The sequence below is a fragment of the Mastacembelus armatus genome, chromosome 8 (genome assembly GCF_900324485.2).
Source record: "Mastacembelus armatus chromosome 8, fMasArm1.2, whole genome shotgun sequence".
In the NCBI taxonomy this organism is placed as follows: Eukaryota; Metazoa; Chordata; class Actinopteri; order Synbranchiformes; family Mastacembelidae; genus Mastacembelus; species Mastacembelus armatus.
The window spans coordinates 19,005,967-19,027,828 of record NC_046640.1 but is presented as its reverse complement, the minus strand read 5'-3'; the positions used below and the strand labels follow the sequence as shown (position 1 = coordinate 19,027,828).

Here is a 21,862-nt window from a genome sequence, read left to right as displayed (position 1 = left end):
TTTCAAAGCAGCGTGCTCAGATGGAGAAAAATGAAGGGCTCATCCAAAAGGTAAAGAATCTGACCACAGATAACTCTGCACTGTGGGACCAAGTTGAGACACTTTCCAAAAGTCTCCAAGATGAAAACATTCTGGACATCACATTTAATTCCCTGATGGTGGAGAAAAATGCCATGAAACAGCAGAATAAGGAACTGCACAAAGAAGTCCAGAATCTTACCAAAAACCTGGACAAGGAGAAACGTTTGGAGGAACAGTGTATGACAATGAAGATAATAAAAGAAGAAATCAGCAGGGAAAACCAAGCTTTAGAAACAGACATCCAGAAACAGCTTTAGAAAATGAAATGTGATGTGCTGGCATCACATTTCACCTATTAACCCTCCTGTTATGTTCATTTCTCAGGAACAGCAATGATGTTCCTGGGTCAGTTTGAACAGGGGCATGTTTAATTATCCAAAAGTGTCAGAAACCAAAAAATTCCAATAATTGTCTATTGGTTACATTGTTTTTTGGGGGTTGGGAGGCCACAAATATGTGAAATTAATCATTTTTATTTTATATGTTAATTACACTTATTAAGCCAAGCAGAAGTTTCATACTGAAAAAATACTTTAAACTATTTTTTAACTTTAAAATGGGTCAAATCCAGTTTCCTCTTGCAGTCTAAAAAAATGTGTACATATTTATCTATTTTAATATTTTAATAAATCAATTAAATTTACCCAAATTGACTGGACTCATAACTTTATGAGAAATGTAGGCCTGTTATGATTGGCATGGTTGGTGTGTTTAAACACAAACACAAATATCTCAGGTAAGTGCAATATCTTTGAGTAAATGCAGATTTGTGTCATTTTTACACTAATGAGCTTGAACCCTGCATTCCTAGAAAGTTGTTGTCTCTAAGTCTATGGTGACACAGACAGTATGTGTGACAGAAACTGTCAGGAGATCCTTTGTCCCCACAGCCATTAGAGTGTTTAATAATAATTGTTGATATGTTATTGACTGGGTGCCTTTATCTATTTATTATATTTTATAGTGAAATTTCAATTTAAGTAAATATAAGAGCTGCTGGACAATCTGAATCTCCCTAATGGGGGTTGAATAAAGTATCTATCTATCTATCTGTACACATACAGATTTAGTCTATTGTGATTGAATATCACTAACCTTGTGCTCTCTCTCTCTCCCCTAGTTTGTGCTCTCTCCCTCTCTCTCTCTCTCTCTCGCTCTCTACCTTCTGCAGGTGTCCCTGGTCCTGGACCTGTATATTGCTGATGTGCAGTTACTGGCCCCACCAACCTGCAGTGTCAATTTATTGTTTATTGTTGCTGTTCATTTCTCTCTCCTCTATCAGAAATACACTGTTGAAGAAAAGACAAATTTGATAATTTAAACTTTATTTGTGCATCTTTTAATACAGTGTAATTCAATGCAACGTTTTGTTTTTTTTTTTTTTTCAATTTGATTTTTTGCATAACACCATCTAGATTTCAGATGGAATCGTATTCCTGCTAACTGAAACAATTATTTATGATACATGAACAAACCATCACCAAGCACCTCAATGTTTTCTGCAGGTTTTTTTCAGCCTGACTGACTAATATCTGAGATTCAAACTGTTTACAGTCCACCTGCTCCCCCTTCCTTCCCTAAGGAAGTCTGTGTGGGATGATGGAAAGCTCCGGACCACTACTAATGGCCCTTATGGTAAGATGTTGCTGTACTAGTGCATTATATTTATGCAAAATAAATATTAAATAAATATTAATTCATGAATTCAAAAATAAACAGTTTAGGCCAAAGCATGCAGTCTGTTGCTATGGCGACCGATCAGATGCAGGCCCCCTATGTCCCTTGTATAATGGTGTGACGTCACGCTATTTTTTACCTTAGCTAAAGGTAATGACGTCAACTGCAGGCCTTTGGTGTCTAGGATACTGTGACGTCACGCTCATTTTAGTCTAAATACCCAGGACAAACACACCGAGCAGTATTTGCAGGAAACTGGATTTGTGTGATTGCACCTGTTGTAACCGACCACAGCTGTTTAAAGCCAACAAAATGAGTCGTACTGAGGAATCTGATTATTCTTCTGCTGGACCCAGTAAACAAACATCCATTGATGAAACCATAGACTACATTAACCAACACCTTCGTGCCGCCAATAGTGGCATTGAGAAGCTCCAGGAACAGCTTCAGAGTTCCCGGGGAAACCTGGAAAATATATACTCAGAACTTCAGGAAAAAGAGGCGGCTGCAAGAGCAGAACATAGCGCTCTTAAAAACACGTTAGATTCCCTTAATGAGGAAATCAAAGATTATAAGGCTTTCGATGAAAAGTTACAAGCTAAGAAAAAATCTAGCGACACACTTCAAACGATGAATCGATTGCTTAGGGACGAGATTGAAGACCTGACAGACAAAATGACAACCAGGTGGGAGCTGGAATCCAAAGGAGCAGCCATGGCGGAGGAAAATAGGGAATTCCAACAGCAACTTGACCTCCTGTTGGAAAAAGTCCCCAGTGATTTGGAGGAAAAGTACAGTATGGTGGTCAGGGAAGCAGAGAGGATATGTAGAGAGAACTCTGTCAAGACGGCGCAGGTCAATATGCTCAGGGACAGGTATAGGCAGAATGCAGCTTTGTGTGAAGCCTACAATGACCTGAAAACAGAAAAGCAGCTACTGGGTCAGGAGAACGACCGACTGAGGCAGGAAATCCAGGAAATTGGCAGAAAAGTATTGCACCAAAATACTTTTTTAAAGATGACTGACGCACTTAAAGCGACACATCAGGCCGTTAGATGTGAAAATACTGCCCTGCGGAAGGAACTCGAGCGTCGTAGCAGCGAGTACGAAAATGCTAAAGAGTTCAGTGAGTCACATAATCAACGCTTGGAAGATCTGAAAAAAGAAAATGATGATTTGCGCGAAAAAATCCAGGAAGTTAACAGACAGCTCCAGAGCACAGGGTTTTTAAAAGACACGTGTAAAAAACTGGAGGCTGAGGAAAAAACTACCATGGCCCAAAACAAAGTCCTAACAAAAGCCTACTCCGAGAAACGTAAGAAGCTCGCAAAGGAAGAGGCCTGGACAGATAAATGTGACAAGCTGAAGGAGCAAGTGGAGGCACTGAAGCAAAGAAACGGTGAAATTGTGGAAGATATTCGCGGTTGTAATGCAAACCTTGAATATCTGAGTAATATTAAGGTGCAACATGAATTATTGAAAACACAGAAAAAGAAGCTCGTCGACCAACAGAGCACGCTGCACAAAAATCTCCGTGAGTTGGAGAAACAGTTTTCAAAGCAGTGTGCTCAGATGGAGAAGAATGAAGGGCTCATCCAAGAGATAAGGAATCTGGCCAGAGATAACTCTGCACTGTGGGACAAAGTTGAGACACTTTCCAAAAGTCTCCAAGATGAAAACATTCTGGGCATGGCACTTAATTCCCTGATGGTGGAGAAAAATGCCATGAAACAGCAGAATAAGGAACTGCACAAAGAAGTCCAGAATCTTACCAAAAAACTGGACAAGGAGAAACGTTTGGAGGAACAGTGTATGACAATGAAGATAATAAAAGAAGAAATCAGCAGGGAAAACCAAGCTTTAGAAACAGCTTTAGAAGATGAAATGTGATGTGCTGGCATCACATTTCACCTATTAACCCTCCTGTTATGTTCATTTCTCAGGAAATGCGTGGGTTTACTCCGGGTACTCCGGTTTCCTCCCACAGTCCAAAAACATGCATGTTAGGTTGATTGGTGAATCTAAATTGCCCGTAGGAGTGAGTGTGAGTGTGTGAGGTTGTCTGTCTTTGTGTGTCTAACTATTTTTTAACTTTAAAATGGGTCAATTTCAGTTTCCTCTTGCAGTCTAAAAATTTTTATGTATTTATCTATTTTAATATTTTAATAAATCAATTAAATTTACCCGAATTGACTGGACTCATAACTTTATGAGAAATGTAGGCCTGTTATGATTGGCATGGTTGGTGTGTTTAAACACAAACAGAAATATCTCAGGTAAGTGCAATATCTTTTGAATAAATGCAGATATACATATATATATTTATTTATTTTTATATATATAAATAAGAAAGCCGTAGTGGTAGATGTAGCGATCCCAAGTGACAGCAACATCAGAAAGAAGGACCCCCAAACTGGGAGAGTGGCTCCAACAGATCCCAGGAACAACATCAGAGATCTCAGTCCAGAAGAGCGCAGTGCTAGGAACAGCTAAGATACTGCGAAGAACCCTCAAACTCCCAGCCCTCTGGTAGAGGACCCGAGATTGAGGAAGACACACCCACACCACCCATAGGGGGTGAGAAGGGAAATTTATATATATATATATATATATATATATAGCTTATACATAAGCTACAGAACTGAGAGGCGAGGAGATCCTTTGTCCCCACGGCCATTAGAGTGTTTGATAGTAATTGTTGATATGTTATTGACTGGGTGCCTTTATCTATTTATTATATTTTATAGTGAAATTTCAATTTAAGTAAATATAAGAGCTACTGGACAATCTGAATTTCCCCAATGGGGGATGAATAAAGTATCTACATGTACACATACAGATTTAGTCTATTGTGATTGAATATCACTAACCTTGTGCTCTCTCTCTCTCCTCTAGTTTGTGCTCTCTCCCTCCCTCTCTCTCTCTCTCTCTCTGTACCTTCTGCAGGTGTCCCTGGTCCTGGAGCTGTATATCGCTGATCTGCAGTTACTGGTCCCACCAACCTGCAGTGTCTATTTGTTGTTTATTGTTGCTGTTTTTTTCTCTCTGCTCTATCCACTCATCCCAACCGGTTGAGGCAGATGGCCACCCAAACTGAGCCCGGTTCTGTTGGAGGTTTTTCCTTCCATTAAAGGGAGTTTTTCCTCTCCACTGTCGCCAAGTGCTTGCTCATAAGGGATTTGTTGGGTTTTTAGTTTTTATAAAGTGCCTTGAGATTATTTGTATTGTGATTTGGTGCTATACAAATAAAGTTGAATTGAATTGATTATTACAGTAACAATATATCTTTATATTAATTCCAAGGCAATTTTAACTGTACCTCTACAAACTGTAAATTTCATTGCTGCAACATAGAGATAATTGGTTTGATCCCTTTATAAGTTCAAACACCTTCAGTAACTCATCAAGTTAATATTAGCTATTGTATTGTGTTATGACCTGTCCAGGGTGTACCCCGAGAGAGAGCTGGGATAGGCTCCAGCAGATCCCCGTGACCCTGATTCAGGAAAAAGCGGGTACAGAATATGGATGGATGGATGGATGTATTGTGTTATGCATGAGCCTAGAAAAAGACCAAGCTGGCTGAGTAATTCAATTAGCGTCTATATTTGTCATTTTGTAGAGCCACAGCCTGCCAAAAACTAAAGAGCATAGTAGATACAGATGGCCCAGTTTTTTTGCAAGTTAAAATTGACCAATTGGTCTCAGTTATTTAAAAATTCAGTAAATCTTTAAGCACATGTAGAAAATGTTTGACAAAAACCTGCTTCAAGGAGAAACCAGTAAAAAAAAATACAAGTCTTGAAGATTATGCAAAAAAATGCAACCATGTTTAGTTTAATAATAATTTTTAATGTGGAGAATTTCCATACAGTGTAACTCAATGCAATGTTTTTTTTTTGTTTGTTTTTTTTTTTTCCAATTAGATTTGGATCTGTCCTCTTCGATCATTCCCTTTGTCCTGTGGAGAGAGCACCTACCCTGTTATATACCAGTGTCTGTATATGCAGGTCCTAAATATTGAAACTTTTGCATAACACCATCTAGATTTCAGATGGAATCGTATTCCTTGTTCCTGCTAACTGAAACAATTATTTATGATACATGAACAAACCATCACCAAGCACCTCAATGTTTTCTGCAGGTTTTTTCAGCCTGACTGACTAATATCTGAGATTCAAACTGTTTACAGCCCACCTGCTCCCCCTTCCTTCCCTAAGGAAGTCTGTGTGGGATGATGGAAAGCTCCGGACCACTACTAATGGCCCTTATGGTAAGATGTTGCTGTAATAGTGCATTATATTTATGCAAAATAAATGTTAAATAAATCTTAATTCATGAATTCAAAAATAAACAGTTTAGGCCAAAGCATGTAGTCTGTTGCTATGGCAACCAATCAGATGCAGGCCCCTTATGTCCCTTGTATAATGGTGTGACGTCACGCTATTTTTACCTTAGCTAAAGGTAATGACGTCAACTGCAGGCCTTTGGTGTCTTAGGATGCTGTGACGTCACGCTCATTTTAGTCTAAATACCCAGGACAAACACACCGAGCAGTATTTGCAGGAAACTGGATTTGTGTGATTGCACCTGTTGTAACCGACCACAGCTGTTTAAAGCCAACAAAATGAGTCGTACTGAGGAATCTGATTATTCTTCTGCTGGACCCAGTAAACAAACATCCATTGATGAAACCATAGACTACATTAACCAACACCTTCGTGCCGCCAATAGTGGCATTGAGAAGCTCCAGGAACAGCTTCAGAGTTCCCAAAAACTGGAGAAACTATTTTCAGAACTTCAGGAAAAAGAGGCGGCTGCAAGAGCAGAACATCGCGCTCTTAAAAACACTTTAGATTCCCTTAGTAAGGAAATAAAAGATTACAGAGCTTTCGATGAAAAGTTACAAGCCAAGAAAAAATCTAGCGACCAACTTCAAACGACAAATCAATTGCTTAGGGAAAAGATTGAAGACCTGAAAGGCAAAGAGCTAGCCATGAGTGAGCTGGAATCCATAGGAGCAGCCATGGCGGAGGAAAATAGGGAACTCCAACAGCAACTTGACCTCCTGTTGGAAAAAGTCCCCAGTGATTTGGAGGGAAAGTACGATACGGTGTTAAAGGAAACAGAGGAGTTATGTAAAGAGAACATCGTCAAAACGGAGCAGGTCAATATGCTCAGGGACAGGTATAAACAGAATGCAGCTTTGTGTGAAGCCTACAATGACCTGAAAACAGAAAATCAGGCATTCAGTCAGGAGAACGACCGACTGCGGCAGGAAATCCAGGGAATTGCCAGAAAATTATTGCACCAAGATACTTTTTTAAAGATGACTGACACACTTAAAGCGACACATCAGGCCGTTAGATGTGAAAATACTGCCCTGCGGAAGGAACTCGAGCGTCGTAGCAGCGAGTACGAAAATGCTAAAGAGTTCAGTGAGTCGTATAATGAAAGCTTGGAAGATCTGAAAAAAGAAAATGATGATTTGCGCAAACAAATCCATGAAGTTGACAGACAGCTCCAGAGCACAGTGTTTTTAAAAGACACGTGTAAAAAACTGGAGGCTGAGGAAAAAACTACCATGGCCCAAAACAAAGTCCTAACAAAAGCCTACTCCGAGAAACGTAAGAAGCTCGCAAAGGAAGAGGCCTGGACAGATAAATGTGACAAGCTGAAGGAGCAAGTGGAGGCACTGAAGCAAAGAAACGGTGAAATTGTGGAAGATATTCGCGGTTGTAATGCAAACCTTGAATATCTGAGTAATATTAAGGTGCAACATGAATTATTGAAAACACAGAAAAAGAAGCTCGTCGACCAACAGAGCACGCTGCACAAAAATCTCCGTGAGCTGGAGAAACACTTTTCAAAGCAGCGTGCTCAGATGGAGAAGAATGAAGGGCTCATCCAAAAGATAAAGAATCTGACCACAGATAACTCTGCACTGTGGGACCAAGTTGAGACACTTTCAAAAAGTCTCCAAGATGAAGACGTTCTGGGCATGACATTTAATTCCCTGATGGTGGAGAAAAATGCCATAAAACAGCAGAATAAGGAACTGCACAAAGAAGTCCAGAATCTTACCAAAAGACTGGGCAAGGAGAAACGTTTGGAGGAACAGTGTGTGGCAGTAAAGATAATAAAAGAAGAAATCAGCAGGGAAAACCAAGCTTTAGAAACAGCTTTAGAAGATGAAATGTGATGTGCTGGCATCACATTTCACCTATTAACCCTCCTGTTATGTTCATTTCTCAGGAAATGCGTGGGTTTACTCCGGGTACTCCGGTTTCCTCCCACAGTCCAAAAACATGCATGTTAGGTTGATTGGTGAATCTAAATTGCCCGTAGGAGTGAGTGTGAGTGTGTGAGGTTGTCTGTCTTTGTGTGTCTTTGTGTGTCTAACTATTTTTTAACTTTAAAATGGGTCAATTTCAGTTTCCTCTTGCAGTCTAAAAAAATGTATATGTATTTATCTATTTTAATATTTTAATAAATCAATTAAATTTACCCGTATTGAGTGGACTCATAACTTTATGAGAAATGTAGGCCTGTTATGATTGGCATGGTTGGTGTGTTTAAACACAAACAGAAATATCTCAGGTAAGTGCAATATCTTTTGAATAAATGCAGATATACATATATATATTTATTTATTTATATATGTATATATATATATATATATATATATATATATATATATATATATATAAATATAAATAAGAAAGCCGTAGTGGTAGATGTAGCGATCCCAAGTGACAGCAACATCAGAAAGAAGGACCCCCAAACTGGGAGAGTGGCTCCAACAGATCCCAGGAACAACATCAGAGATCTCAGTCCAGAAGAGCGCAGTGCTAGGAACAGCTAAGATACTGCGAAGAACCCTCAAACTCCCAGCCCTCTGGTAGAGGACCCGAGATTGAGGAAGACACACCCACACCACCCATAGGGGGTGAGAAGGGAAATTTATATATATATATATATATATATATATATATATATATATATATATAGCTTATACATAAGCTACAGAACTGAGAGGCGAGGAGATCCTTTGTCCCCACGGCCATTAGAGTGTTTGATAGTAATTGTTGATATGTTATTGACTGGGTGCCTTTATCTATTTATTATATTTTATAGTGAAATTTCAATTTAAGTAAATATAAGAGCTACTGGACAATCTGAATTTCCCCAATGGGGGATGAATAAAGTATCTACATGTACACATACAGATTTAGTCTATTGTGATTGAATATCACTAACCTTGTGCTCTCTCTCTCTCCTCTAGTTTGTGCTCTCTCCCTCCCTCTCTCTCTCTCTCTCTCTGTACCTTCTGCAGGTGTCCCTGGTCCTGGAGCTGTATATCGCTGATCTGCAGTTACTGGTCCCACCAACCTGCAGTGTCTATTTGTTGTTTATTGTTGCTGTTTTTTTCTCTCTGCTCTATCCACTCATCCCAACCGGTCGAGGCAGATGGCCACCCAAACTGAGCCCGGTTCTGTTGGAGGTTTTTCCTTCCATTAAAGGGAGTTTTTCCTCTCCACTGTCGCCAAGTGCTTGCTCATAAGGGATTTGTTGGGTTTTTAGTTTTTATAAAGTGCCTTGAGATTATTTGTATTGTGATTTGGTGCTATACAAATAAAGTTGAATTGAATTGAATTGATTATTACAGTAACAATATATCTTTATATTAATTCCAAGGCAATTTTAACTGTACCTCTACAAACTGTAAATTTCATTGCTGCAACATAGAGATATTTGGTTTGATCCCTTTATAAATTCTAACACCTTCAGTAACTCATCAAGTTAATATTAGCTATTGTATTGTGTTATGACCTGTCCAGGGTGTACCCCGAGAGAGAGCTGGGATAGGCTCCAGCAGATCCCCGTGACCCTGATTCAGGAAAAAGCGGGTACAGAATATGGATGGATGGATGGATGTATTGTGTTATGCATGAGCCTAGAAAAAGACCAAGCTGGCTGAGTAATTCAATTAGCGTCTATATTTGTCATTTTGTAGAGCCACAGCCTGCCAAAAACTAAAGAGCATAGTAGATACAGATGGCCCAGTTTTTTTGCAAGTTAAAATTGACCAATTGGTCTCAGTTATTTAAAAATTCAATAAATCTTTAAGTACATGTAGAAAATGTTTGACAAAAACCTGCTTCAAGGAGAAACCAGTAAAAAAAAAATACAAGTCTTGAAGATTATGCAAAAAAATGCAACCATGTTTAGTTTAATAATAATTTTTAATGTGGCGACTTAATGTTACATTATCAGCATTAAAAGCATCTTCTGCATAATTACATTGTCATCTCCTGGTTGGGAAAGATAAGAACGAAGACAGCTCCTGTTCTTTCTTTCTTTGGTCTCGTAAGTACTGCTCACTTTGTATTTAAGGACATTCTTCCTTCTTCCTGCCTGATGAGTCGTTTGAAATAAATTAATATTCTATAAAGAAAATACCTTCAATTCTGTGTGTTAGTGTGGACATGGCACAAAAGAAATGTCTGAGTTAGTCTTCATGAGGGTGGACAGATATCCGCTAGTTTGAATATTAACATATATTTGGGTTCACTCTCAGCATTTTCATTTTAACTGCCTGCTCCTGCTATTGCTAACCACCCCTCCTAAATTATTCCACACACTCCATCATCAGCTCCCATATGCTTCCTGAAGATAAACTTCTCCCTCTTTTCCCCACATTAGTCTAGAGAACAGTTGCATGTCAACATCAAAATTTTATAGAAAGACATGAAAGACTAACGTGTCATTTACACACTGCACAACTTACCCTTTGCACAGTGAGTCACCCACTTTACAGCTTGCCTATTGTCTGCATCATTTGTGCCTTTTGACAAGTTTGTGTTTGTACCTGCTTCAGTGGAGGAGCATCTGGAGCAGATTCAGCAAAACACTTCTCTTAACGTCTGTTATTCAAAAATAAAACAATTGCATCCCAAGTATGGATTATTTCTATTCTGTAATCCTTGTTTAACTAGGTCATGGTCTATTTTCTAGAATTCTGAAGCTCTTTCTGTATTTGCAGCATAAAAATGTTCCCTTCCCCAGCATTTTAGAAGGCCTCATCTTCAAAGGGAACTCTAACATCCATTTGAAGAACCAAATAGTCTCTGATTTTCATCTTGTACATACATCTTGTACCAAACTGTCATGAAGTTATTTTTAATGTGTAGAATTTGTGGATGTCAGTGATTAAAGTAAATATATTACAAATTGCACAGTGCTGCATTCTGTAATGTGCACCATGTGTGGCGTCTTTGAGCCTGCAGATAAGAGGCAAACAGCGGGGCCAGGCTGCTTGATAGAGGAGAAGGAGGAGGTTATAAATGTCAGCAGCAAAGAGACACAGTCTGCTGACAGGGAGCTCCAGGCTGGACCCACCCTGGGGCAAGATAGACATTAACTACTGTCATCTGAACAGTGACAAGGAGCCCCAAATTATTGCATTATTTAGCAGGTTGTTGAGACGGAAAGGGAAACTGGTTAGCAGGTGGGTGTGGGGAGTCAGGTGACTGAGACCACCTCCTAGAATCTCCCAGTCCTGTAAGGCAGGTGGAAGGTAGATCCAGGTGGTTGAAACAGGTGGGGAAGTGTGAGCATGTCTGGTGGATACTTGATAATTGACTGTATAGAAGTCTTTACGGAAATGCAGGGCTTGGGGAAATGAGGCAGATTTGTCATGTCCAGTGCAGGAACTGTGGCAGCACATCTGTGCACCTGTCATACAAATGTAGTGAAATAGAAAGTACAATACTTCCCTTTGAAATGCCTTAACACTTTACTCTTTACTTCTCACCTCTGCTGGTGGAGCAAAAGGAAAGGTGAAGAGAGAAAGTTGTGGTGTGGGTGCAAGAAGAACATTAGCCTGAAATATGAGGATGCAGTTTCAGGCCCAAACACAGAACAACCTCCAGCCAACCTCCAGCTGTCGCATCACATTTCAGTGCATGGAGCTGCACACTGAGCAACAGATGAACCCTGTACTGTAAACTACAGTGTATTCCCACACAGAGTGTACCGGCCTCAGGCGATGAGGCAGCCAGGATACATGATGCTGCCTCTCTCTGTGACTCTTTCTGCAGCGGCACAGGCAAGACCTTTCTGCTGGTTCATCCCAGGTCCTTCACTACCACTGTGGGCATTGGCTTCACAGTGAGTCCTGTCCTCCATATACAGTGCCCTCACTCTCAATTTGTTTTGCGCTCTCTTGCATGTCCTCATCTGTGTTTTCTCTGCATCCTCCCCCTCCGTTATGTTGTTGACTTCACCCAAGTGATGAGATGGACCTGTCACTGCGATGGACAGTTTGTACTGAAGACGTGACATAACAGCAAAACAAATCTTCTCTGTTTCTCTGCTGTGGAGTGTTTGACTCCCTGAGTGTGTTAGTGAAGTGCAGCATGAATCAGTGGGATGTTGCATCTTCTCACTACATTTATTACAATCTATGTGTGTCTGTGTGTCCAGGTGGGAGGTGGTGCATTATTATAGTTAATGAAGCAACTGTTAAATTACAGCATAGAGGGCACTATTGATGAATACGATGGTGGCAGGCTGGAGGTAAAGCTGTTTTCAAAGCTGTAACGTGGCTGATCTTATGCTTTGTGACGTGGGGAAGGAGGAAGTAGAAGGAGACAAACAGAAAAGATGTATGGCTCATTTACTCTATGCTATTTCTGCTGTGACGGTGCTGGCTTTTTCTTTGTGTCATTGCCTTTTGAGCAGCACAGAGGAGACTGAGAAAGTATAAAATTGGCTTTGCCATTTTGCATTAAGTTTGTGCTGCTGTGAAACCCAAAGTTCAAAAACCCTGCAGAAAGATGCATTACAGAATTTTCTTTTTTTCTGCTTTCTGCTTTTGACAAGGTTTGGTGCAGGAAGACATGCAGTCAGCTTCATATACAAATAAATGTTTTGTCATTGTGTTTATGTCAGAGAGTGACAAGGTGCCTGCAGCTGCCTGTGTCACTGAGTGATGAGTTCATATGTTTAAACAAGAGATTACATGTGAGTTATATAACATAAATAATCTCTGTCACCACAGAGAAGTGACGCTGCTCCTCCTCTTGATTTAAACACTGGGGGGAGACAAACACTGCAGATTAATGTACAGCCTTGATTGGGAAATTGAGTCTCTGAGAAACCATTTGAAACATGACATACTAATTACATGAAGGGAACGAAGGGATTTATAAAAACATCTGTTCTTGACAAGAAGAGATCTGGGTAATTTTTTACTTTGTCTGCTATGAAAAGGGACCGTGAAAGAAGAAAGGCTGATAAAGAAGCTGCAAAAATAACGATTGGCTGGAACTCTTCCACGTTTCTATCTTAATATTCTGGCATATTAAAAAATCAAATATGTTAAAAGTTTGCTTTCTGGATTAATTAAGAATGTGCGCAAATCTGGAGGCGTGCAAAACCTTTGACGCACCTTTTGTTTTTACTCTGAAGAGCAATTTTTAATTTATTATATTATCAAATTAAACATCATGTGTAGCCTATGTGAGGTCATGTCCAGCTTCGGTTGGCCCTGTCAGGGATCGAGCACCACCTGTGGGCGATGAGTCAGCCATCAGCGTGATTGACCCCTGCAGCTGTTTGGGGACAATGTCAGCATGAACCACAGACTGATGTTTCATAAGAAAACATAAGGTTGTGGGTGCTGTCGACGTCCTCACACACTCAGCTCGTATCTGCCCACGCCAGGATGCACCGCTCGGCTGTGCACAAGCAGAGAAATGTTTCCGCCTGTTTGTCATTTACTGCTGACTTGACTGGTGGTGGATGTAGACGCCGAAGCGCCGCCGCTGCTGATTGTTTCTCAAGTTTTGATCGTCGCTTCCGTCTTTTTATCCTTTAAGGTGCGATTTTGTTCTGCTCAGGACTCGCCTGGTGCTCATTTAGTGGCCACACGCAGTATGCGAGCTGAGGGGCTGGAGGCTGGAGGACACCGGGACTGAGTGGTCGAGATCTCTCAGACACTGTGCGCGTCTTTTTGGACACATCTCGGAGATAACTGTGGTTTGGCTCTGTAGCCTGTACTCCTTTCTTGGCATTGCGATGTCCACAAGAAAGACATCGTTGACGGACAAGCAGACTAAAAACGGAACGTCAAAATATGTGTTGGAGAGATGCGCTTCTATTAACGAGTACTATGATATTTCCTTCAAGGTGTGTATTTCCGTCTTGGCATGTATGTAGATGCATTTTCTTAGGGGTGCCGCTGGTGGAACAGGTGTCTACATTTCCTGTAGGTTTGACAGGAACAGCTGGGTGTACCTGCAGCAGTGACAACATGAATAAAAACAGACTCCTCACATGTGGAGAATGTGCAAAGTGAGGAGCTTCAGCCACCAGCTTTGTGTCTTCTTCCTAAACAGGCCATGTTCACTGTTTGTGTATGGATCAAGGTTGCTTTGTCTGCCCTTTTTCATATGCAAATGTTTACTGAGGGTGTACTTGTCACTCCTTTCAAAACCCTCTCATTAAATATTTGTAAAAGCTTCACATGCACGCGTTTTTTTTAATAAGATGCACAAAGACAAAAGGAAAAGTTGAAGTGTATTATGATCCGAGCATTAACACATCATGTTTAGGCAGCCATGTCTGTGAAACCAACCGCTCTGTGTGAATAACATATACGCTTTATGCCACAGGCTGCTGGGTGGATTGTGTAATTACTCATCCTGTTGTAATTATGTTGATTAGTTTTGAGGACTGGTGCACGCTGGAAAATGATGAGAGTAAAATTACAGTGTTGGCATGTGAAAGCCCCTCTCTAATATTGGCAGTGTCACATGTTGGTGGCTGGAGTGTACTGTAGCTGTAGTTGCCATTTTAACAGTTCAGTGATCTGGCACATTAACTGAAGGCCCATCAAAATGAGACAGTTTGCAACAGGAACATGTGACTCAAAACAACATGATCCCAGTTGCGAAATATTCATTCTCAGTCAACTGCAAAATCATTTATGCAACACATCCCTCAGCTTTAATTTTCACTTTCACTGGGATTGTAATTCCTGCAGCCATTGTGTTTTTCTAACCTGTTGTCCCTCTCTCTGGTGGTCACTTTGCTCCAGGTGATGCTGCTCGGAGATTCAGCCGTGGGGAAGACGTGTGTCTTGGTGCGCTTTAAAGATGGGGCATTTCTGGGAGGCAACTTTATAGCCACCGTTGGAATAGACTTTAGGGTGAGAGAGATACTGATGAACAGTCCCAGACACAGACTCATAATATGTTTCATTATATTTGTGTGAGCCTTGAACGGTTTGTCATTTGGGTTATTTTCTTGTTATTCTTCTGAGGAAATATTGAAGTTTGAAAACAACCTAATGATGTTTACAAATCAACTAGACATCCACTTGGAGTTAGAGTGACATCAGCCCAATTATCACCTTATTTCCACATTGAACACTTCATCATTCTGTGATGATCACACCAAATGTACAAATCCTCTCACCAATCAGTCAAGTTCCCAGACCACTTGTGCTGCTAGGCGCTGTGGACAGCTTCATAAATGTCTTGGCAGATGCCTGCCCACGTCCCTGTCTCCTCGAAAGATTGGCTACAGCTCATCTCGGTCCTGAGGAGTCACTCTGCTGACAGACGAGCTCCTACCTACAGTAGTCACATATACCTCATGCACACAGATACGCACACAGTGGCTGTTGCTGAATTTGGAACAGGTTTATACTAAATAGCTTTCTCCACTGGTGCAAACATGAAAATAGGCTGCTTAGTGCGAGTGGTCTGCATCCCCCCAACCCTGTGTTTCCCTTAAATTAAGGTAAAACACTCACACTAATGGCAAGTCAAGTAAGGGTAGTCTAAAGAGGAAATTGTGTTGCATTAGCCAGAGTAATGTATTGTCTTCTGTGGATGGCGGGTTAGACATTAGGGAGCATAATGAATATTTGACAGATAAAGCTGTATGGATGCTGCCTATTCAGAACCATGGGCATTTCAATTCACACAAAAGCAACAGGTTCTGTGGCCAGAATACGTCTGTAAAATGCATTAAAATGAAAAGCGACCTTGGTTTATGCTTTTTATGTTGCTTTGAAAAGCATATTTGATCCAGTGTCACGCTATTCATCCAGAAGAATAATGGTTAATGTAAGCAATTATAAGTTATTCTCCTGTTTGCTTATGAAAGGAGGGAAATCTGCTTAGAAACAGAGAAATTTGAGTCAATATGCCATTGTAGGCAGGCAGGCTGTTTTGGCAGCTTATAACATGGCTGGTCTATTTTCAGCATGCTTCCTTGTAGCAGTTACTCAGCATGCAGGCTTCTTTCACGTCATAATTGGGGAAAAAATGGAAACCCATGGCAACTAATGCAGGGGTTGAACCATGTCCATTCTGCTGCAGCAGAGGATTCAGCAGGTGGCAGCTCAGGCTGTCAGTGACAGCTCTGTGCACGTTGCAGAGGTTGCTTTTGTTACAGTGGCACTCTTTCTGCATTTCTTTGGGAACATGTATTTATATTGTGGAAAGTAAAGGCAGTGACCGTTGGTGATGACCTGTGACTGATAAGAAATTTGAAGTGGATGAGGAAGTGCTGCAGCACATTTGTTAGCCACACTTCCTCCATCTCGGCCTCTCTCTCTTTGGTGGTTTTGCTGTATAAGACTGCAGTTTGCTTCTGAACAGAAGACCAAAATACCTTCTTACCACCATGTAACAAGAGTGTGGAAGAACTGTGTTAATGTCTTAACATGTGAGTGCATTTATTTGAAATCACTCTATGTTAACTCAACCTTTATTTCCATGTCACTCTTAATTCTTTCAAGATCCCATTGCTGGTTTTTCCCTTTCAGCAACAGTCACAACATTTAGTCTTTCTTAGCTTGGGTGCCTCAACTATTTTAGGCCGATCGTTGCTCTACAGGAAACCAGAGGGTACCCCTACAGGGCTGCAGGAAATTAATGGGGGAGTCAGTTGTTATGCTGCCAGTCGTCTTTCTCACTGTTGTGTAATTAAGTCTAATCCCAGGACCTTGTTGTTGTGTGGGTGTTACAAATTGCATTCTCTGCCAGCATTTTCAAAGCCACTTTTCGTTGCCTTGTTTCTTTTGCCACATGCTGAGAATCGGAGCTTTTTAAGTGTGCTGTGATGTTCGTCATCCATTTCTGTCCAGTTTTCACAGCACTCCAGCCTCTGAAGCATATGCTGAATTGTCAGCTTCTCATGGCTCTTCTCATTTCTGTAGAATAAAGTGGTGGATGTTGACAACCTGAAAGTCAAACTCCAGGTAAGAGCATGCGCCTTTACACCAATATTACATTTCTGCTCAACAAATGACAACTCAGTCATACATAAATATATTTATATAATGAACATTTCCACAATGTGCTCTACACAGTGTCAAGTGATGACATGCACTGTTTGCATTGCCAATCCAAAGTTTCTGATTTGCATTTGACAGACACTGTGTAGGGTTAACTGCCATACTGTTAATCTAAGGCACTTACTCATCTATCGTCATTCATTCAACACTGAGTGGGAGGTGCCAAAATTAGATTCCTCTGCTTGTTCAAGTAAATCATCAGCTTTTCATCCCTTGCACATGTTAAAACCTTGTGAATCATTCTAAACCGTGAGTCTATATGGTCCTACAAAGGCAGAAAAGAGCAGTTCAAGGTCAGAAAAATAAGGACGACTTTTCCGAGCATCTCCGGAAAAAAAGTAAATGTGGCTGTATCGGCTAGCTGTTTGCTTTGGACTAGCTCTTTCTTTTGAAATAACCCAGTTGGCCTACTGTGGCACAAAACAAATGTCAATAGTCCAGATTCTGGTCTTGACTAAAGTTATTTTAAAACTGTGGTTACTGTACTCTGCAGAGATTTTGCCAGCAAGTCAAATTTGGCTCTATTACAGTGGGCCAAATTTCTTTTAAATAATATAGTTAAAGAAAAATATTTTATGTTAAAATATATGTCAACAAATCAGTTTCTGGTTTTAATTAAATTTTGCCTAAATAGTATTGCTGCATTTCAGCTTTGTAGACCACCACGATGACATGTTTTTGCTTTAGTCATTGGCTGGATTATGTAGAATATTCAGTTTTCCCTCGTTAGCCTCTGTGTAATTATGTGGTTTATTATGCAGATCTGGGATACAGCCGGCCAAGAGAGATTCCGCAGTGTAACGCACGCCTACTACAGAGATGCCCAAGGTAACCTCTGCTTTTGATATTTCACTTTCTTGTGCAGTGTGTGTGTTGGAAGGACTGGTGTAGGTAAAGGAACAACCTGGCTGAAATATGTTCTTTCTATTCGTCTGTATAGGACGCGTTTGTAGGTGTTGATATGTGTGAGAGATGGTGTGCAAACAGCAATAAACAACTCTGCTATGTCCTTTTGCAGCATTGCTTTTGCTGTATGATATCACCAACAAGCCATCATTCGACAATATCAGGGTAAGTCAGTCTCAAATTACTTTTCCCTCCCTCAGTCTCTATCTCTTTCACTCCGTGGCTCTTTCACTATCTCTTTCTGCTCTCTCTTCATTTTCACTTCCTGATCCTAAACCCTCTCAAGCCGAACTCTTCACTCTGTCTATTTACATGCAAAGTACTGTGAGGGCCTCCAACATTTTCTCACGGCCCTCTATTGAAATGACATGATGTTATCATTTGCTTGGCTACACAGTTCCCAGTTTCAGTAATGAAAAGCAATAAAAGTGTTCAAGGATAAAAGTGACTCAGTCTCAGCATGATTGATTGGAGAAGGGTAATAACACACAGCACAGTGCAGAAGGAAGAATGCAGTCTTTAAGTGCTGGTATTTGTTTTGTTACAGGGCAGTCTCTCTCTTTGTCTTTCATACTTTTTAAGGCTTGGCTGACTGAAATACACGAGTATGCCCAGAAGGATGTGGTCATCATGTTGCTCGGCAACAAGGTGAGCAAAGCTTCCTTTTGGTGTTACATAAAAAAGATCAGGAGGATAGCTGGTCCCTGGCACAGTTTTAACACACTCTTATCACAATAAAACATGAATGACTAAAAACCTGAGGAATGCGTCCCCTGTGCAGCACATGTATGAATCCAAATACTTGCTTGCCTATTGTGAAGAGTTCCAGTTAACTGCACTTATTACTTTTCATTGTGCACACCAGTCTGTAAAAATCATTTCTCTGCAGTGAAAATAAAATTAGTCGATTCACAGGATGTTTCCTTGTGACAGTATACATCAATGCATTCATTTCTTACCAATCACCCAATGTAATTATCTCATTTTGAAAGGTAAACGAAGCAAAACATTCACTTGCTTCAAGCTTCACTTGCATGAAACAATTTTCTCCACAGTTTTGCTGGTGATGAAAGAAGAAATTTCCATTTCTCATTTCTACCAGCAGCTATTGCTAATATATCTAAAAGCCTTGTCCTTCTTGAGGCTCAGTCTGGGCACACTCTTCTCCAGGGTCATAGATGTCACACAGCAGCAGCTCAGATCATTTGACACAAGAGCAGCAGGACTGGCAGAATCAGTCTGAGGTAGTGCTGCTCTTCTGCTGGAGGTGGAGTTTCTGACATATCATCAGTCTGAAGGAGCTCTGGCTCAGCAGCTGGAAGCAGGGCAACCAGATAAAAGCATGTGCACGGTGGTGCATCGCAGCTAATGGCATGGTGAATCTATGACCCTTCACCTCCATCATGATGGTTTATCTTCTCTTCCTGCTGCTGTCTTATAGTCAGACATGACTGCAGAGAGGGTGGTGAAGACAGAGGACGGAGAGAACCTGGCGAAGGTGAAGTATATCAGCTTCATGTCTTTATCTTTTCAACAACTCCATTTGCTCTGCTAATGTTTTTTTCCATCCTAGGAATATGGTGTACCATTTATGGAGACCAGTGCAAAGACAGGAGTCAATGTGGAACTGGCCTTTCTCGCTATAGCAAAGTAAGTCTTAAAGTCTTATTTTGAAAGTCAGTGGATGTAGCTCGGGGCATTTTTGGATCTTTCAACTTATTTTTTGGTGTTGATATATATCAGTAATTTAGTTACAGCTTGTGTATTTAAAGAGTTATGTAATCAGTATGCTGAATATCTCTTGTTCCGATTTTATTTTGTGTATTGAATATTGAACCCCAAAACAAAGACAGTACTCTTTAAAAGGTCCTTCTAAAGAAAAAGTCCTGTATAGTGAAAAAAATAATTTACCTGTGTATTGTGTTGTAATCATGCACATGCTTCTCTGCTTTTGAAAGGAAAGGCATTTTAATCTGCTTCATGAATGCAGCCAGCATCTTGCTGTTGTGTATTTTAATACTTTTTTTTGATGGTGCATTGATGCGCACAAGCCCATCTCTGAACCAAACTAATACACTCTAATGGTTTTTAGCTAATTTGATGTTTTTTCCCGTTGACTTGTTATAATAGGATTGTGCTCCCTATAGATCTGAGTCATTAACTGTGTATTTTCTGTTTCTGACTGACTTTCTACTGTACAAGCCTTTCTTATTGAACCGCAGGAAATATGAAAAGGTTTATTATTTGGTTTTAAAATGACACAGCATGTTCCCAGAGCAGTAGAAGAAAGTAATGTAGGTGATTTGCTATCTTCATGTGGTGGGTATTTTAAGTGCAGGTTGGATTAAATGATTCATTCCAGAGGCATTTTGATTAAATCTCAGTACAGAAGGATTTTTCTCTTCCTTGCTTGAGCTCACTGTTTTTTTTTTTTCCCTTTCTCATTTTCTTGATTTGCTCACCCTGTCTGTGCTTCTTCCCACACACTCATCCCCTCTGTATCTTACTTCCTGTGTTTTTCTCTCTCACTCTCCATCAGGGAGCTGAAGCACAGAGCGACACAGCAGCCGAATGAGCCCAAGTTCCAGATACACGACTACATAGAGTCTCAGAAGCACAAGTCAGGCTGCTGTGGCCTCATGTAGCTGATGCTGATCACCAGGCGAGAGAGACACACACACACACACATACAGAAAGAGGGGGAGGAAGAGGGGACGAGGTAAACATGTCTGCTATGAAAAGCCAATCCCAGCACCAAACCTGAGAAGCAGAGGTCCTCGTCTTCTGCCGCTGAATGTTTAGTTTATTGAAAGAGAATCTGGATTGGCCGCCATCACTTTTCACGAAATGTGAATTTGAAACTCTTTTATGTCATGTGTAGAAATGTTCGTGGTCTTTGTGGTGACAGTTGTATGAAACTGCAAGTCAGGAGTTACAATCTGAAATGCTATATCCATCTGCAGGGACAAAAGGAAAACAGGTTTATCACTCTACTCTTGTTGAAGATCAGTTTTATATGAACAATCTATATGACTGTTGATGTGGATATAGCATTTTGCCATGCAGCTCTCAGTTTTTCATCCCAGTTTTACTAGGCTGTGAACTGAATCCCCTTTGGCCTTACAGTCTCCACCTTTGTTCTTTGAGAATTTTGTGTATTTGAGAAATGGGCTTCAGTCTCATGGTCAGATTGTAGCTGAAATGATCCTGCCTGTTCACATCTGTACTGCTGTTAGATAGAATAAAGCCAATGTTTTGAGGGCGCTTGCCCACTGTGTGTCTGTCTGTACATTTAATTCAGGGCCAGTGAAACTTCATTCAAAGTACTGTACATGTAACTGCTGTTGCACCAGACTACATACCAGGAGATTATTTTCCTTATTTCCATGCCTTTAGTAAGAGATTCATCAGCATGCAGTTTGCCTTTTCCCATTTACACACAAAGATGCAGCACTCTTGAACATCGTTGTGTCTCCTTGTAATGATGGATGTTGTTGTCTAGACTGTACTGAAGGTGTATTTGTTCATGCACCACATTGTGTGACTTGGTCCTTTGTACAATGTTCATTATGAATGTTCGCTTGTCAAATTTGCTCAATGTCACATTTGTCCTTCAGAGGCATCACAGTGATCACAAAGTGCCATGAAAAAGTGCTTTGTTATCATATATATATATATATATATATAAAATATATTTTGTAATGTATGTGGTGTCATTTTATTGAAGTTGGTCTTGTCCGTGTCTCTGTGTGTCTAGGAGTTTTGCAGAAGAGGGGTGGGAGTCACTGAGGACGATGACAGGATGTGTTGAGGTTAATAAGC

At 40.5% G+C, this 21,862-nt stretch overlaps 1 protein-coding gene across 1 annotated transcript; it reads left to right on the top strand.

Moving 5' to 3' along the window:
• Positions 1 to 13,461: 13,461 nt before the first annotated feature.
• On the top strand, positions 13,462 to 21,317 carry LOC113141262 (ras-related protein Rab-37). The gene is made up of 9 exons (XM_026325572.2): positions 13,462 to 13,953; positions 14,864 to 14,974; positions 16,997 to 17,038; positions 17,896 to 17,962; positions 18,153 to 18,205; positions 18,623 to 18,688; positions 19,482 to 19,538; positions 19,614 to 19,690; positions 20,580 to 21,317. Exons 1-9 carry the CDS (start codon positions 13,843 to 13,845, stop codon positions 20,683 to 20,685), a joined length of 690 nt encoding a protein of 229 aa, XP_026181357.1. The 5' UTR covers positions 13,462 to 13,842; the 3' UTR covers positions 20,686 to 21,317.
• The last annotated feature ends 545 nt before the right edge of the window (positions 21,318 to 21,862 follow it).

Coding starts and splice junctions, on each gene's coding strand:
- LOC113141262 (XM_026325572.2), top strand. CDS start 13,843: ATGTCCACAAGAAAGACATCGTTGACGGACAAGCAGACTAAAAACGGA. Junction 14,975..16,996: donor CCGTTGGAATAGACTTTAGG/GTGAGAGAGATA, acceptor TCATTTCTGTAG/AATAAAGTGGTGGATGTTGA. Junction 19,691..20,579: donor GCCTTTCTCGCTATAGCAAA/GTAAGTCTTAAA, acceptor ACTCTCCATCAG/GGAGCTGAAGCACAGAGCGA.